Source organism: Larus michahellis, chromosome 3, assembly GCF_964199755.1.
Source record: "Larus michahellis chromosome 3, bLarMic1.1, whole genome shotgun sequence".
In the NCBI taxonomy this organism is placed as follows: domain Eukaryota; kingdom Metazoa; phylum Chordata; class Aves; order Charadriiformes; family Laridae; genus Larus; species Larus michahellis.
Genome location: NC_133898.1, coordinates 40,769,707 through 40,784,360, shown reverse-complemented (window position 1 = coordinate 40,784,360; position 14,654 = coordinate 40,769,707). Strand labels below are relative to the sequence as shown.

The 14,654-nt window shown below is 38.2% G+C and overlaps 1 protein-coding gene across 11 annotated transcripts in view; it reads left to right on the top strand.

The window, feature by feature from the left end:
• The window catches only part of BIRC6 (baculoviral IAP repeat containing 6), a 186,376-nt gene that overhangs the window by 129,390 nt on the left and 42,332 nt on the right, over positions 1–14,654 (top strand). For all 11 annotated transcript variants that reach the window (XM_074579876.1, XM_074579873.1, XM_074579869.1 and 8 more), the window contains 2 exons: positions 2,190–2,354; positions 4,374–4,542. In XM_074579876.1, coding sequence (XP_074435977.1) covers positions 2,190–2,354; positions 4,374–4,542 — 334 coding nt within the window. The remainder of the gene's footprint in view (positions 1–2,189; positions 2,355–4,373; positions 4,543–14,654) is intronic.

Here is a 14,654-nt window from a genome sequence, read left to right as displayed (position 1 = left end):
CATCGATCCAAGCCTGGCAAGATCCCTCTGCAAAGCCATCCTACCCTCAAGCAGGTTGACACTCCCACCTAACTTGGAGTTGTCTGCAAACTTACTGATCAATCAAGATAATTGATAAAGATATTGGAGAGAACTGGCCCCAGTACCGAGCCCTGGGGAACACCACTCATGACCAGCCGCCAACTGGATTTAACTCCATTCACCACCACTCTCTGGGCCCAGCCCTCCAGCCAGTTTTTTACCCAGCAGAGAGTACTCCCATCCAAGCCATGGGCAGCCAGTTTCTCAAGGAGGATGCTGTGGGAAACTGTATCAAAGGCCTTACTAAAGTCCAGGTAAACAACATCCACAGCCTTTCCCTCATCCACCAAGCAGGTCACTTTGTCATAGAAGGAAACCAGGTTTGTCAAGCAGCAGCTGCCTTTCATGGACCCATGCTGACTGGGGCTGATCGTCCTTCACATGCTGCATAATGGCACTCAGGATGATCTGCTCAATAATCTTCCCAAGCACTGAGGTCAGGCTGACAGGCCTGTAGTTCCCTGTATCCTCCTTCCGGCCCTTCTTGTGGATGGGCGTCACATTTGCTAGACATCAGTTAACTGGGACCTCCCCGGTTTGCCAGGGAGGTAGATGGTAAATGATGGAAAGCGGCCTGGTGAGTACTTCCACCAGCTCCCTCAGTACCCTCAGGTGGATCCCATCCGGCTTGTGTGTGTCTAGGTGCTGGAGCAGGACCCTCACCATCTCCCTCTGGATTACGGGGGCTTCATTCTGCTCACAGCCTGTGTCTACTAGCTCAGGGCTCTGGGTACTCAGGGCAACTGATTCTACTACTGAAGACTGAGGCAAAGAAGGCATTAAGTACCTCAGCCTTCTCCTCATCCTTTGTCACCAAGTTCCCACCCTCATCTAATAAAGGATGGAGATTCTCCTTAGTCCTCCTTTTATTACTAATGTATTTATAGAAACTTTTTTTGTTGTTCTTAATATCCAAAGCTAGGTTAAGTTCTAGCTGGGCTTTGGTAATGTCTACATGAGAATAACCACATAGCTGTTTCATCACCAAGATGCTCTACATTCCCAGTGTAAAAGTTCAGTGGTCATTCCGGACTACCGTCAGTACAGTACTTCATAGGTGATAACTTTTTTGACCATTGCAGTCTGCTCACACATAATTTCCTTCAAATATAATCCTGAACAAAGTCACTGAAGACGATCTGAACAGAAGATGAAACTTTTCAGAGCCGTAAATCAAATTTTACAAATTAAAGTTGGGCATCTACTCATGTGACCTGTTTCCAGTAAGGCTAATTGGCACTGAGTAACTCTGATGAGAGTAGCAAGTGTTCATCACTTCAGAAAATGAGGTCACTTGTTTAGGGTGCTAAATGTATAATTAAGAAAGCATTAGTTTAAAAATGCTTAGCAGAGTGTTTTCTGCATCCTTTTCACCAAAAATCTGGTAGACTTTCAAAATTAGCATAAGCACTTAAATAGTTTCATAAGGGCTAAGCAATATCATATTGGAGTTAATGTTAGTAAAATGCAGTGATGCAGACCATTGGAAAAAGCCATACGAACACCTTTGGAAAAATGCCGTCTTTCAGAATATTTTAAGGACAAAGTATTTCCCCTAAATAATTGGAGAGGAAATAGCGTGTGTTTCAGTGACCCAGAGATCATTTGTTAGAGCTGTACATGTAACTTACACCTCTTGCCATTTTGGAGCATTTATTCAAAATGGGCACGTGCTTGAGCTTCTGTACTTTTGATTGTGTACTTCTGACAACATTTTTACTACCATTCACTTCATCTACTTATGCTGTTGAAGTTGACTAGGTGTTAAACAGTAATAATTACAGAGCTGTGATGTTTAGCATGATATGGATTAAGTAGCATTTTAGTGCCTTTAATCATTTAAGCAGTGACAGTATCTTAAAAGAGAACATAAATGGGCTTACAGAAGAATAACTTGCAACAACTTAGCACTGACCTATGCTGGAATCCGTGTGTGGCAAGGTCTTTCCTATTTAAAGCTTTGAATTCCCTTGAATCCCAATGATATCTTTACTAAGCTAATAAATTGGGATTACCTTCTTTTACAGAACAAAGGCTTTCTAAAGAATTGGTTCATAAGATGAAAAAAGTTAAATTATTGTGTATTTGTTTGTTTGTTTTTACCTTAGCCACAGGTGTCAAGTACACACAACAGTGCATCCACAGAAGAACAGCAGTTGTACTGGGCTAAGGGTACAGGCTTTGGAACAGGCTCCACAGCTTCAGGATGGGATGTTGAACAAGCTTTGACTAAGCAAAGGCTAGAAGAAGAGCATGTGACCTGCCTTCTACAGGTGTGTAATAATGAAATTTTGATTAATGATAAGCATTTGAAATGTTAGAACCTGGATAATAAAAATTGGGCATGTATTTTTTCAGTCATATAACACAGTAATTATGGTATTTTGTGAGATTAGTTTACAACTGCCTGTCTACATGAAAAATGGTATATATCATATTGTGAGTGAGGTTGTGTTCAAACGTCAGTAGGCTGCTGCATACAAAAAGACCTGTGTGGGTAAGCCTGGGTGGCGGTTCTGAATAGACAATGAACCACGAAGCATTCCTGTGTATTTCCCTGGAGGTGTTATATACCTCTGTGGACATAACTGCATTCAGTCAAAAGTAAAAACTGTCCACTAAAGGAGGATGATGCAGGAACAGGCATTTTGTTTTGTGTGCCAAATAATCTTACCTATTCATTTCTCGCATATTTTTGCTCTGCTTTAAGAAAATGCCCATAGTTGTTACTGGTGTCCAAGAGTATGTTATGCCAACGTAACAAAACCGCACCTAGACATACTATAAAATCATAAGTATGTTAATTAAATGAGAACAGTAAATCACCAGTAAGTGTCCAGATCTTAGTAAAATTCTGGTGCCTTCCAAATGCCTCGTGCTAGCAAGAAGAAAATCCTGCATAATTAGGCTTTTCAGTCCATTGTGAAATGCAGCCAACCCCTGTTATCTTAGGTCAGTGTAGGTAAAATTAGACTCTTGTCTAGTCATCAAAAATTTCATTCACAGAACTGTCAGCTCAAATGCATTAGGTAACCTCACTGCTGGGGTAGAGCACAAAGGAGATGAAATTCTGAAAATAGCCATGCCCTGACTAGTGAAGATATCATTTTGATTTTATCAGTTATTCCAGTCACCGTAGATTACAAGGCACAAGTATCATGTCCCTTGCAAAAGCAAAACAAATAAAATCGGAAACAATTTTCCTAAGCAAGAAAGAGGAAAATCACGTGAATTACTCTTGGCGAAGCTTCTAGGCAGTATTCTATATTATGCAGAGGTTTAGCTATACGTGTCATAGATCATGAGGTAAGGAGGCTTTTGCTTTGAGCAGTCAGCAATTCTAGAAAGAAGTAGAAAACCCTTCAGCATTTTGTTGAAGATGTCGGGCAGTTGTACGGCAGACTTTGCCTGGTCCCTTCTCTAGAAAGGTTGTTTAGAAAGGTTCTGTCATACGGAGTGCTGAGAAGATGCTGCAGCAAAATACCATGCGGAAGTGGTTAGAGCAAAGAGGGAGAATGAAAGAAAGAAGAGGCTAAAAAGGTGAATGGAGACCCTGAGACTTCAAATAATGTAGTCTTTAAAGACTTGAAGTTACTTCATTTGAGAGTACAGCTCTGAAATCAGACCCATGGAAATGTGTTAGGTTGAATGTCTACAACACACGGTAAAGGCCTGTAAACTCAGGAAGAACTGCCCTTGGGACAAGCAGATGTGCAGTCGTGAGGCGACTCCCCTGCCGTCACTGAGGGGAAGGCTGCTCTTTGGTTGCTGAGGGAAGAGCCCTGCTCACAAGTGCTTGTTCCAAGTAGCTGTCATGCTCGCTGTAAGTTGTTTCATCTGTAAACCCTGAAGTGCCATCCAAAAGGAAGTTCGAAGTGTTTTTAAAACATTTGCAGTTTAAAAAAAAATAAAAATCTTCTGTGGCTAGCGGGTGTTCTGAAGTAAGTGGGACTGATCAGCTGTATGTCTCGGTGGTGTGACCTGGCGAGGTCCTGCTTTGAGTAACTCTGACAGTTTTGACGATTTTGTCAAAATTCATATTAATTGACCTCTTAATGTAATTCAGAATTATAATAGCTATTTAATTTTAGCATTAGCCAAAGGTGGAGTTGTAATCTAATAACTGTATAGAATTTGTTCTGAGAGATCTTTGGGACTGCTGAAATAAATCCCAGTACTGAATTAGAAAAATAACTACTGAAGTATTATGGTGTCTTCCTTTAAGGAAGGAAAGTCCAAGTTCTTTTGCCTAAGGTAAATCAGGTTTGATTAAATATTTTCGTGTATTCCAGGTGCTTGCCAGTTACATAAATCCTGCAGGGAGTACGTCAAATGGAGAGACCCAAACTAGCCATGAGGGGAGGGGACAAAACAGCAGTGCTCTTCCATCCGTTCTCCTAGAGCTACTCAGTCAATCTTGCCTCATCCCAGCAATGTCATCGTACCTCCGCAACGATTCAGGTAATGTGCCATTGTCTCCTTCTAAATCAAAGTCGGCTTACGTCTGTCAAATCAATGTTTATCTAAACAATAGGTAGTTCTGGCTAGTTTCAATATGTCTGCCATTTTAGAATTGTATATATATTGTAAGTATATAATGGAACATTCACTTGAGCCTTAGAAAATGAAATTATGGTGTTCGCTGAAATACTCATTTGTGGTAAGAGTTTAAACTTTGTTGTTCTAATGTCTGTTTTAAATTTGAAATTTAGTTCTTAAACTGTTGAACGCAACAGGAAAGTTTGTATTTTAGTTATTCTCTAGAATAGACATGGAGAGAAGGAGAGTGCTTTATACAAGACCATGAATCTTACTGTGAATAAAAACGTTCATTTTGTGAGAAAATTCAACAGGTATATGCATGAAGTTGGTAAATGTTGCACTAGGGCAATTCTCTTTCACTTTGATCAGAGCTTTTTCTGCTTTATTTAGGAAATATAAAAATAAGCCTCTTACCAAAACCGCAAAATATTTCAAATATATGGGAACAATGAAATTGCTGTTGTTTTTTTTTTTAAAAAGGAAAACCAGGTAAGTTATTTGTTGTCATCACATTTCTACTCATAATTTTAAAACAAAGGCATTTTGAGAGTTCCATGCAGTATGTTGTACCTTGCTGTGAAAACCATTTCAGTTTTACAACGTAGCGTCAAGCAGTATGAGTTAAGCAAATGCCTTTGTGGAACTAGTGGCAAAAACCAGCAGACTGAGTTTGTGGTTTATTTTCAATCTCATTAGATGACAGGCTTTAGTATGAATTTATTGATAAGCATTTTTTTTCTTCAGATAACTGTCAGCCTGAAGTTTTTAAACACTGCCTTAGCCTGAGGTTGAATTTTTTGTTTAGTTGCTTTGTAAGGATGGATTTAATCCCTAAGTAGCAGAAGGAGTTGTTCCAAATCTGAAGAATTTGGGTTTCGGACCCTTCTTTTGCTTGCCCTATTTTTGGAGTAACTGCTAAATGTCTTGTCACATTACTGTGGTTCTTTTGAATGCCAGTTGTAGGGTGTGGTGATGTGAGTTTCTTGAAACAATGTCATAGCTTCTGGTTGAGTTACACAGTATGTTTTATCTCCAGGGTAAAAGAGAAATCGTCTGTGTCTTAAGTATTTACAAAGCTACATAGGACTAAAACAAGAATGTGGCTCTTTTAATCTGTGGTAACTAGGGCATTACATAATCTTGTATGATGGAATGGAAGTAGTTCAAAAAGTCTGCTGGGGCCTTGTAATAAAAATAAAAATATGAAGATGTTTTACTTGCCAGTCCACAGGTTGACACCTGTCCCTAATTTGTTGGTTCTATTTTTCTCATATTACAGTGAGGAGAATGAACTCTGTAGCTTATGCACCAGGCTCATTATTGCGAATGAAAATCTAATATAAAACAATGAAGTAAATGATAAAGTAAAACGATAAAGTAATCTTTCTAACAGATACTCGTAAATTCTTCTTTGTTGAGGTAGGAAGGAAAAGTCACTGAAAGACCTGGCAAAACTGCTATGTTATCTAAAGGATAAAGCTGTTGGTTCAGAGTTATAGAGGAATACAGCTGTTGAAATTGCTTTTTGCTGTTTTCAGTAGAAAAACGTGTCTGTCTGTATAAGTCACCTCTAACTGGGGAAGAACAGACAGATACTGATAGAAGAGATGAGATATGTGGCTGGTGGAGAGAAGTTCAGACTTGTTTGGCTTTCTGGAACCATTTGTTTTCCCAAAGTGCAAAGAAAAGGAGAAGTTTCAGTGGGAAATGTTCATTTTAGGTATGTTGTCCACTCCTGGAGTACTGTTATATGTGTTTGGTAGGGGGTGTTCGTATGTTGGTGCTTGTGAAATAAAAATTAGTGAAGAGTGAACAAAGCAGATGCTTCCTGCTTTTTCATAAATGGATCTGTAGCTCTTAATGTAGCAGCGTTTTTATGCTTAATACGTTGATCCAAGCAATTGTCTTGAATGCTTCCTGCTGTGTTTTTTGGAAATTCTACACATAAAACTAGTTAACAATGTTCTTCTGGATTTAAACAAAATAGCTTTGCGGGCTTATATCAGTCAAGCTTGTCTTTGAAAACGTAATAGGATATCAGTATGAGAGGGAAATGTGCAAAAAGGCATGATTTCTAGAAAGAATGTCTTCTCTTCATGAATATTTGAGTCAGATGCATTTAGTTTGAAAGAAGTCCCTGAAAATAGTTTGTGTTGGTGATAGCCAGGCATAATTCCAATGCAGTAATTACTCTTTAGTTCAAAAGCAGACAGATAATTCTCACATGAATGAGTCTGAGTTGCAGGTGATGCCGGGGCTCTAGGTGTCACTAACAGAGTGTCTGGAGACGGCACTGACAGAGAGCCTGGCTGTCACAAGAGAGGCAGAGGTTGAGAAGCTCTGGAGCTATGGTAAGCTCTGGTACAATGCTTGTAAGACTGAAAAATTCCCTTCTCCAGTAGGGCTGAATTGCCTACTCAGGGGCAGCAGGAAAGCAAACAGCATTATCTGTAACACTCATGTACTTGGTCTTCTAGTTTTCAGACCAGTGTACCTTCTGCTATCAAAACGTACTTTCATGTGGAAGGAGGAGGTAACTGTATTCTTCCTTGTAACATGCTGGACTGAGAAATTAGGACACTGCATACAGGATGCTAATAGAGCGTTCCTGGCTTTGGCACTCCAGCGGGTACAAGCTGTGCCCAGCACAATGCTGACAGAAAATGGCAATTTTCAGCAGCTTGTAACTTTCTCAGACACGAATGGATGCTAGCGGTATCAGTTAATGGTTACCCTTATGCTGGAGGTATTCCTCTACTACATTTTTGGTTTTGTTGTAAACAGTTGCAGTAACAGTGATCTTCACATATTATGTATCTGCCATAAGCATAAAGTTATGTGGGAAAAAAATTTATAAAGAAATATAATATGCAGTGAAGCTGCTGGGTGTGCTGTTTCCCTTTATTGCACGGTAGGCTGATACCACTGTGGTGATACAAGATGTAATCTTTTGGTATCGATGAGAATTTTGTGTTTGGTTTAAACGTGTTCTGTTAGCTACAGGTATGATACATACTGCTTGCGAAGTCGTTTTGGCAAAATTCTTGAACGGTTCTGGTGTTAAAATCTAAATTGGCCTTTGGCACAGTTAGAAATTTACCTAGATTTTTTGTTGCTTAAATATGTTTTGCTGTCCCTGCTCAATTTGCCCAAAACATGCATGGACTAGATTGTTATCTAGACTTTCTACATAAAAGGAATATTGACCAGATAAGGAGTGCTCACGTATCATTTAATCTTTTAGAAGCCTCACCTTAAAGCAGATCCTTACAAAACAGATTGCCCTGACACATTCTGCAGCTTCATCTGCATCAGAGCAAGGTGATTGTGTGAAGTCCTTGAAAATTGTGAGCTGACCACTTTCATTAATTTCTGTAATTGCTTTTTTCTTGTAGAGCAAGAATGTTTATGTGTCTATGAAGGACTTTCCTTATTATGCAAGAGAGATCATAGCTATGCTCACAAGGAGCAATAGCTGCTGTAATCCTCACCCTGTTTCTTGATCGTTTTTTCCTGTGTTTGTTTCGTATCTTGGTACAGCATTACGGTGGCTTTTATTATCTTTCATTTTATAAATGAAAAAAGTTTATCTTTGTAATATGATGAGATTATTTTTTTTTAACATTTGTGTTTATTCGTAAGTACTTAATTCATGTTTACATTGATAAAATTCATGTCATTCAACTTCTGTATTGTGGAACGTGTAGCGTGTATTAATTGCTGAGCATTTATGCACATTTCATGCTGAAATCTGTCATTTAAAACCTTTTCATTGTTGTCTTGTATGCAGCGCTTTTCACTTGAAAGAATTACCACTGTAGGAACTCTTTCAAATATCTGAACGTTTCTCTCCTTAAACAAAATGCTCAACAATGAAGTTTGTGCCGTACCACAAGAGGTTCCCAGCAAACCCGTGACCGCCAGGTTCTAACTAGAGTACACGGCTATCTTGAAGGTCTAGATTTTTGCTGATAAAAGTAAGAGTTACTTGACTGGTGGACCTAGGTTTATGAAGACTAATACAAGTTAGTATTTACAAGTGGGAGAGAAGAAAGCAGTAGCAATAGTAGTCTTTGTAGCTAACAAGGTTTATAGAGAGAAGGCAGCGGAAAGGAATGGTGACATAGAAGGAAAATCAAGTGACTTTTAGAACAGGGATTGTATATATTTTGTTACAGGCTTGAACAGCAGAAAGCCCAGTAAAGCTGGGATTTATCAGTGATACCACAATATAAGGTAGACTCTTCATGCTTTTAAATGTAGTTGTACTAGTTTGTCCGTAAACTAGTCTCTAGCAAACCTTAAGATGACTTAATCTTGTTTAAAGCTGAAGAGTGAGAGAGGTTTGGTACCACCTTTTCCTTGGAAGAGAGACCTCATAGCAAGCTGGAGAATTCTGCCTGAACTCTCTCTGCTTCAGATCCCATGCTTTCAGAAAGCAGATGTTGGGATTTTGGCTGGGGTTTTTTTGCAGCCCTTTCCTCACATGCTCCCCTCTTAGCCACCCTTTCTTCTGTGGTGGACAAAGACTCCATGTGATGTGGTCAGCATAGCTTGTGGTGGAACATTAGCTCAGTCTTCCTTGGGTTTGACTGCTGAGAAGAGGTGATGCATTTCTGTGGGCGTGCTCTACTGAAAGGATTGTGTTTACTGACCAGCATGTTCCACTTCGTAAGAGTCCAATATTTGCTTTTAATGCACATGTCATAGTTTATCAAGTACTGTCATGCCCTGGACTTGTGGATTCCATTAATGGTTGTGCTGCTTCATCCCTCTGCCAAATGCCTCATTGTGAACTTTATTTAGAAAGTACTATGGACTAAACCTTTGAAGGTGAACACGCTAAGTGATTTTTTTCTGCCTCTGTTGATATACCTTTGTTAGTTGAGTCCATTAAAGTCATACTTTTCAGGCCTTACCTCAGAGCTAGAACTACAGTAGGTTGCCTGCTGAAATTATTTATTTTCTATTAGTCTTGTTCTCACAAGGCATTATATGCTGTTGCTTTAGTTTTTGCAAAGCAGTTCCACTGGACTGAGTAGGCCGAGTACCTGAGGAAGCTTGTGTTCCCTTATGGGTCTCTGGAATTGGTACGCTGAGCTCATTCAGCTACTACATCTTTATTCATCTGTTGCTGAGGGCATGAAGGTGCTACTGCAGTGTAAATGTTGAATCACCATGAAATTCTGCTTTTCCCTGGACTACTGACTTTTTACTGTACCTAATAAGAGGTGTTTGCTGTTAAGGTATTTTTTGTTGTTGAGATTCTTATGCATATATTGGATTAAATGTATAAGCACCAGCGCTGTATATTGGAGCTCATTTAACTAAATTTAGACTTAGGTCCACATGAGTACAGCGCGCAAGTATTACATATTAAGAGAGGATAGCAGACTTCTGTTTTAAAACAAAATCTAACTCATATGCCGGGGCAGTGTCTAGTGATAATATTACCCTGTGACTTCCTTCACAGGGTCAAAGCCTTTTGCTATAAGCAAAATTAGAAGTACAATGGCAGTTTAGATAGACAGTATATAATTAACAAAATTAAAAATTCCACTAGTTTTCATTAGTGTTAATGGACTCATTCAGTGGTAAAAGAATGATGCTGAACCTTTGCCGCATTTGGTTATAACTTTGGGATTGTTCTTTTCTGTTTTGCTGTTGAAGTGTTTACAAAAAAAGGTGCAGTATCTCACTCCAGTGCTGGAGTTGATTCGCAATTTTGAGAACACAGCTATGGACTGAAATGACATGAAATAAAACTGTTTATTTATTTCACAAAATTGACAAGTTTTAAATAACTTCAGGATGAAAATAAACAGCAGTAATTTCTACCTGAATTTCATATTTCTGTTCAGTTTTCAGGTTCCTTTAACCTCTCATTTTAAGAATCATCTCAAATATCCTTGTATTATGAGATTAATGCAATAATATCCATAAGTATGTAGATATAAGAAGTACATTGAAAAATTTTTCAATGTATTGACTCTATTCTATAGTCTTAAACATGAATAACCTGCATAATTTCTCTAGAAGGTAGCTTAGTTTTACAGAATGCTTTGGTGCTTCATATACTGAAAATGAGTAGAGATTTGCTGTACACTATGGATAGTGAATGAATTTTCTTGTCTGCACACGTTTTCTTCCGGTGCAGCCTCAGATCTGTTTATCATTTCTTCTGGATGAGCCAGTACTGACTCAGAGAGGCAAAACCAGAATACACCATCTTCCACCTCATTCGTCCATAAATCAGTGTGTTACAGTTTCTGCAACTGACTGAAATATCATTGCCAAATTCATTCTGTTCTAGATCTCTGACCTTATTTTATGCATGTGCTTGTTTCAAAGTGATTTCCAAAGGCTCAGTTGGTGTAGCAGTTATGAAGTTCTACACAGTAATAAGCTATCACCTATACAAGAGATGTATTTCTTTGCTTGTCATTTTATGGAATGACTGGATGTAGCTTTGCTGCCTAGGAGAGATAACTGAACAGATTTTCAGAAATACAGCTCCATTGTTCCTCTGTGGCACATGTAATACTAAGAATGGTATTTATTAAAATCAGTGTTGGGGTTTTTTTAGTAGTGTTTTTCTACTTCGTTTTTAATCCTAAGATCTCAGAAGCAGCTTTTCTCTTAGAAGATATATGCGAGATACATTCATGTAAATAAAAGCTTCTATGATCTCAGACTGTCTGCAGCTTTGGATCTAATTCAAAGACATGCATAGGTTTAATTTAAAACGTGGAAATAGTTTAATCAATTTCAGTAGTCTAATTGCATATTCCATGAAGTATGCCTAAGAGTTAAAATTCTGGGCCTCAGTCATAAATGATAAAAAAAGGGAAAATGTCTTAAAGACCTGGTCCAGAGAGAGTACACCCTTCTGGGCAAAGATATTAAACCTGTTTTCCATGCAACACCATGAATCCTTGTGTGATATGTTTTATTGTACTTGAAAATAAGCGTCAGGATGAAAACATGAAAGTTGTGTTTGACTTATGTTAAATACAGTCTAAAAATGGTGATATAGAAAATGTAACTTAAGATTTTTTTTTTCATTTGGAGAATAGGTATTAGTGTGTCATTGTAATTATTAATATTTCTGAAAAGAAGTACTGAAACTATTATTTGTTTTTTCACACCACTTTAAAGGATTTTTAATTAGAAAAGCACATGGTCAGTATAGCATGATGATTTCAAATACAGATTCAGTAAAGGCAAGAAAATCTAACCTTTTTCAGCTTTCCACAAGACTAACAAAAATGCTGCAGAATATAGTCAATAGTTAAAATTTTATTTATAATATTTCAATTTTTGGTATAACAGTGTTCCTGTTTCCACACTTATACATTAGTGTAAGTTATAAGCCTAAATTATGGTGATCTAAAAATAAAACCCTTTTGTCTGTTTTCTGGTCTCAGCTATGAAGAGACATTGCACAAAACCATAGAAAGCATCATGGGGCTTGCTTATATGTATTTATATATTTAATTAATCTCTATGTACTGATTGTTTTCAGCGTTTGCTTACGTTTCTTGTGTCTTGCATGTTTGCAGTGCTGTCTCTGTTTCTGCTATTTAGATTTCATCTGTTATCAATGAGAAGTTGAGTATCGCCTGCCTTCATTTACGTAATTCAGCACGCTAGCTGGGCTCGCTGATACATTTAGCAGTCATCGATGCAGCACCCTTAGCCAGACACTTTGCTCTGGAATATTTTTGATAATCTCTTCAGACAGTGGGTTTTTTTGCTTTAAATTTAGAAATCATTCTTACCATCACTGGTCTTTGCACTGTGTGCTATGCAATTGATGTTCAAAAATGTCATCAAAGTGTAGTGTAGATGTACACAAAAACAATAACAAATAAATTGAGTACAGTTCCAATAATCCCAAGCAGTGCTAAAATAGATTCTTCTTTTTCCTCTTTCTCCTCTTGCCTTTTCACATCCTCCAGTGTTGTGATGGCAGAGGTCCCCATTTTTCCTGCAAATACCTTCACCAGTATTCTGGCAGCTAGCTAGAAGAAAGAAGGCAAATGGTAAATCTGGTCTGACAAACATGCAAGCTTTGATCTTTTGAAAAACAATTCTCTATTTCTTTACACAATATTCCTTAATGCTCTGTTTATTGATTTGTATTCATCTTTTGTTTTCTTTTTGTATGTGCATGTCCGTGTTAAAAGTAATTGTTCTCGTAGATACAGATTTGGTAGAAGGAGTGAAAAATAGCTTGATGCTTCAAGGCAATTAACATGCTTTACTATAAAAGAAATTTAAAATTTGTCTTTAGTCAGCTAATTTGTTTCCTTATGAAACATCAAATTGGTGAAAGCAGGTATGTGAGCATTGTCAGATACTCTGAAATGCCTCGGGAGATTATGTGAATTTTCAGCTGTTGTTAAATATTTAACTGCCACAGTACAAAAACCAGTTGAAAATATTCAAGTCTGCTGTTTTTGAACGTGAAGAATATGTCTCCTTAATACAGTATCACAGTATCTTTTGACGAGTGAGCCCTAAGTAGGCGTTTGCAGGTGAGATCTTATCCTTTTACGTGTTTAATAGATCAGCTTTTGGACATCCATGCAACAGTAAACATTTAACAGAAAATGTCTCTCTTCAAATATAAAGGTGGTTGTTGTTATTATATATGCTTATTATTGCAGTCTGCCAAAGGACAGTAGTATTCTTATAGTAACCAAATTCTATGCAATATAGGGACTTGAGATAGATATTTACAGATGCGTATATGATTTATTACCTTTTTTGTGGCAAAAGTGGGGTTGACAGGTCATCTCTGTTACTTAGCTGCTCTTGTACTCTTAATTTGCAGCCAAATATCCTCTAGAAACATATTGCCTGTAAAATTATGTTAATTGGTGGCTAAAATGATGATCTTATATGTGATCTGCTATGCTGTTTTAGCCTTATTAATCAGAAATTTCCAACCTTAAACCAAAATTTGATTGGGGTGTCTACTAGTTCAGATAACCCCAATTTACTGGAAATTTGCGGCCACATTTTATAGTGCAATAGCATTTTTCTCTCCTGGCAAACATCTTTAATCATTGGAGATAAACGTATTTCTGCTGTGAGTCTAATTAAAGCCATCAGCTCAGAGCATATTTCACAGAAAGGTAAAAAAAAGACGATGTTTCTTACCCTACATTGCATCAGGAATAAAATGTCATCAGACATGCTTCTTACTCGTCGATTCGGTGGCAAACCAGGCTTTTTTCTTCATGGAGGGGGCTGCTGTCCTCACTCAGACAGATCAGATAGGAGCATGAACAGTTCCTTGATGAAGAAGTTTATCGGTGAGGATAATAACGTTACAGAATCTTCCAAATGACTGGCCTTCTCTCTCGGTAATCCACTACAGCAAGTGCAGTCGAAAAACAGTAAAACCTTTTCTGGTAATGATCCTCGCTGTTGACTAATTCTCATTAAAATTGAGGATTTTTTTCCTTAGATGATGCAGAGCCACGAAATGCATGCTGTTCGGTTTTGCCTTTAAAAAAAAAAAAAATACGAACAGCTCCTGGTTTTATTCAGTTGCACTTAGTTATTTATTAAGACTTCAGGAAAACCCAGCCTTTGATTTACTCTTTGTGGCAGCCGTCTGAAGAGGCTTTCTCACGTTGACATGCTGTAATTCCAAATGCAGCGAACTACGTGCAGTCACACTATGTAATTTTAGTCCAGCCTGAAAAAGGACGAAAAGAAGTCTGCTTTACTGGCAATAGTGTGAACGCTGTCACACACCTGCATTCAGAGCCTCTGGAAAGAATTCCAAGGTATTCTTCGGAGCATTGCATAACTTAGCCAGGCAAATCTGAAGAGCGGAATGACAGTGGCTTTAGTTGCACACTGTGGCGAGCTGTGACATTGATTAAACATGCACTTGGCACTTGCTGAATAAAGAAGGAGCTACGAGCCACCCTTGCAGACAGTGAGTTGCATAACAATGTGCGATGGCTCTGCTGTTTCATTGTCAGGCCCGGCACATTTTAATCCTCCACCAA